We start from the raw sequence: 3253 nt of genomic DNA on the forward strand, positions 1-3253 counted from the left end.
AGATTCCGTTCACCTGTGTTCGTCAAAGGCTATCGGGACAACTGGTTTGGGGATGGGGGTGGGGGTGGTGAATTGAATCTAACTCTATTTGGATTTTGTAATTTTAGACCCTGACTGCCTTAAAACCCAATCACCCCACTTACACACTCACTTGGCCTGACGAAGCTTTTGTGTCAGAAGCGATACGTCACCCAGCAATAAGTCTACCGACCGTTTACCCAACCTCTCCGAAATCATTGCATTAACTTGCACTTTTTTCAGTCCATTTATTAAGTGAATGTCTGCTTCACTGCCCTATTATATGCGCTAGGATCTGGATTCCATCTTGTCTAGACAGTAGTATATGTGCTTGTCAATAACCACGGGCCAGTATCTCCCAAAGTGAGTCACTAACAAAGCAATGGGGGAATTTACATTGTTGCTTGACGAGCAGATCAGAGATTGTAATGACGAACCAAACATCATCTCCCGGCACAGAGTATCTTTCAACTCAGACGACTTGTAAACACGTGATTTTTGTACTAAATGAGGATGGTGCCCATCTGTATCCGACATCCGACCAACCACCACTCAGTTCAAGTCTGTGCGTCCTCCTCATCGGCGCCTGGCAGGCACAATTAAAATTGCCGAAAACAGATTTGCAAGGTGGAGTTTGAAATAGCTCGTGAGGAATTTCGGCAGTTCTAATTAATAAAACCAAGAAAAGATGATCTCGCTATGTTGAGGAAGCACAATTTTCTTGTTAACCATTTCCAAGAGACACTAACTACTCGCGAACTATCCGGAGAAAATACTACTTATTCCACAGCTCTCAACAGTGAGTAGCTGACTGGTGCGCTGTTGACAAGCAAACAGTCCGAAAACCCTATCTATGATTTTGGAAGTGGGAAACATGGTACCTAAACTAGTTATAAGCACTAAAAACGTAGCCTCGCTCCAATTGTTTTAAAGTTCTTCTTATCTAAAATAATGATACGTGAAAATATTCAGATCACTTCAAGTGTTTTTAGACTTCCTTTACTTTTACCACAGAACTTATACCTCGATTGGGGAATACTATAACTCCTTTTGGAAATGTATGCATTGGAAACGCAGATCCTAGTGGTAAATTATCAACTTCGATGCCCATAAATCTGTTCAAGTAAACACCTCTTCACTTAGCTGGATTTTATTGAATTAATCTGACACTAAATCTCAAACAGGTATTCATCATTTGGAAAATAACTGGCCGATTAAGACGCTCATTTTGATGGGTATGACAACTGACGTATGCTGACAGAGGCTTTTTCCGGATTCATGGAAAACTTGGTTTTCTTCGAAATTGCTTTTGCACTACTTGATGTTTCCTACCGGCCCCCGGACGCTTGGCAAGCTTCTGCAAAAGATACTTGGAGTATATTCCTCAGAGACTGCCGGGTGACCAGCAACTGCTGCTCGCGCCTCAACATCTGAAAACTAACATCACAACAAATAAATTCAGACAGGAAGCAAGAATGTTGGTTCTCACTACTGTTTACGGTGTAAGTAGCGGTATCTTTATAGTTTCAGTGCTTTCGGGTTTAACACTGCCCCCAAGTCCGACTGAAAAGCAGAACAATCCATTGTGGGTTTCAGCCTATTCGCGTCATAGGATAAATGCTTACTTCTCAACTTTCAGTCGATTCTTTCTCATACTTGGCATAAAACTTAATATATTTGGGGGCAAAGCTCATTTGCAAATTAAGGTTTTGTTAGCAGGAGACACAAATGATTCCTAAATTATTATGTTGGAAATGGTCTTAAGATGGATATGCCCCATAGATTCCGTCTGGTTTTACAATTTCAAGGACACTGAAGTATCACGATATTAAGTGTCCACTTTGGCGTCCTCTCGCGCAATAAAATTTCTGGGAATTCGAGGTATGGATTCATATGAAATCGAGACAGGTCGCGACCTGTTTTAAAGTTTTCAACAATCTCAGGTGTTGTGCTCTCTTGTGTAAGTGCCTCGTTACCTTATATTTCATTCCGATTTAGAAATGTGATGGATCGTTCATAGAAAATTCAAATAAGGTACGATTCACCCCAGATACTCGTTGGCTATTAAGTTGAGGCTCCATCAGTATCATCTTACCTTGGCGATGATCTGTCACCTCCTCATATGATTCAGTTAGTTCCAGGGATAAAATAGCAACTGAAAAAATAGTTGTTGTTGTTGAATTTCTTTCCTGACGCGTTTATCTGACAGTATCGCTGATTCTTGGAAACTGTGGATCTAACCTTGGTATCATCGCTTCCTGGGTTATCGAACCAGCCAAGTATCACGTGAGGATGGATTGATTGCGTCGTTTAACGGGTGCGTATCATTCCCTCACTATCGCTGAGGTTCTGGCTAACACCTGCGTGACAATTTATACTACTGATGAAGCATGAAAGTAGTCTGTGTTCTGGTGTTCTGACTCCTGCCCCGCATCCGACGGAAGGTAATGACGAAGAGCTTTTTGTCTTTCACATGTAGCCGAGGCCACAGCGATCTACCTGTGCAACCAACACCCTTTTTTTCAAGTGAAAATTAGGCCAGCTTTAACCTTGTGCTGACCTCCAGACGGTGTCTTACTCCAGTATGACTTTTTGTCTTTCACGTGTAGCCGAGGCAACAGCAATCTGCCTGTGCAACCAAAACCCTTTTTTTCAAGTGAAAGTTAGGCCAGCTTTAACCTTGTGCCGACCTCCAGACGGTGTCTTACTCCAGTATGTTTCTGATGATGACCAGACACTCCTAGAGCATTGGACGTTTTTCCTCTACCCCCCTTCGCATAATTTGCAACAGTTCATGCTCTCATGGCTTCAAATGACGACGTATTTGCTGGATTAGCAGTAGAAGACGGCAGATGTTTTTTGCCACAATGCAACTTCCGCGGTCTTACGGAAGAACATTTCAGCCTTTGTTTTATTAATCAAACTTAACGACCAGTATTTTCTGATCCGCAAGGATTGATTCCTGCAATAAGATGTCTGAATCGCCCCGTAACCTAGGTGACGGAAATGGCTTGCACTTTCAAGGTCCCTGACATAAATCCTACCTGTTCTGCCACCAATTTGGATGCATTACACCAGCGTATCCAGGTTTACTTAGTAACAGTTGATTATGATCCAAGACATTGTCGAAACTTATCCTTTTTCTAATGTGTTTGTCTTCCAGCATAACTACGCTTACTACTGGTGATACATGCGAGTAGTTTACCGCGTGGTGTTCAATCTCCGCTCCCGCCTT

The 3253-nt window shown here is 42.3% G+C and overlaps 1 protein-coding gene across 1 annotated transcript in view; it reads right to left on the reverse strand.

Annotated features, from left to right (window-relative positions):
* T265_02385 (hypothetical protein) overlaps positions 1–3253 on the reverse strand; it is a gene marked incomplete at both ends in the record, with an annotated part of 44978 nt that overhangs the window by 23514 nt on the left and 18211 nt on the right. The window contains one exon of the mRNA XM_009166618.1: positions 1351–1448. Coding sequence (XP_009164882.1) covers positions 1351–1448 — 98 coding nt within the window. The remainder of the gene's footprint in view (positions 1–1350; positions 1449–3253) is intronic.

Source organism: Opisthorchis viverrini (genome assembly GCF_000715545.1).
Source record: "Opisthorchis viverrini unplaced genomic scaffold opera_v5_29, whole genome shotgun sequence".
NCBI lineage: Eukaryota > Metazoa > Platyhelminthes > Trematoda > Opisthorchiida > Opisthorchiidae > Opisthorchis > Opisthorchis viverrini.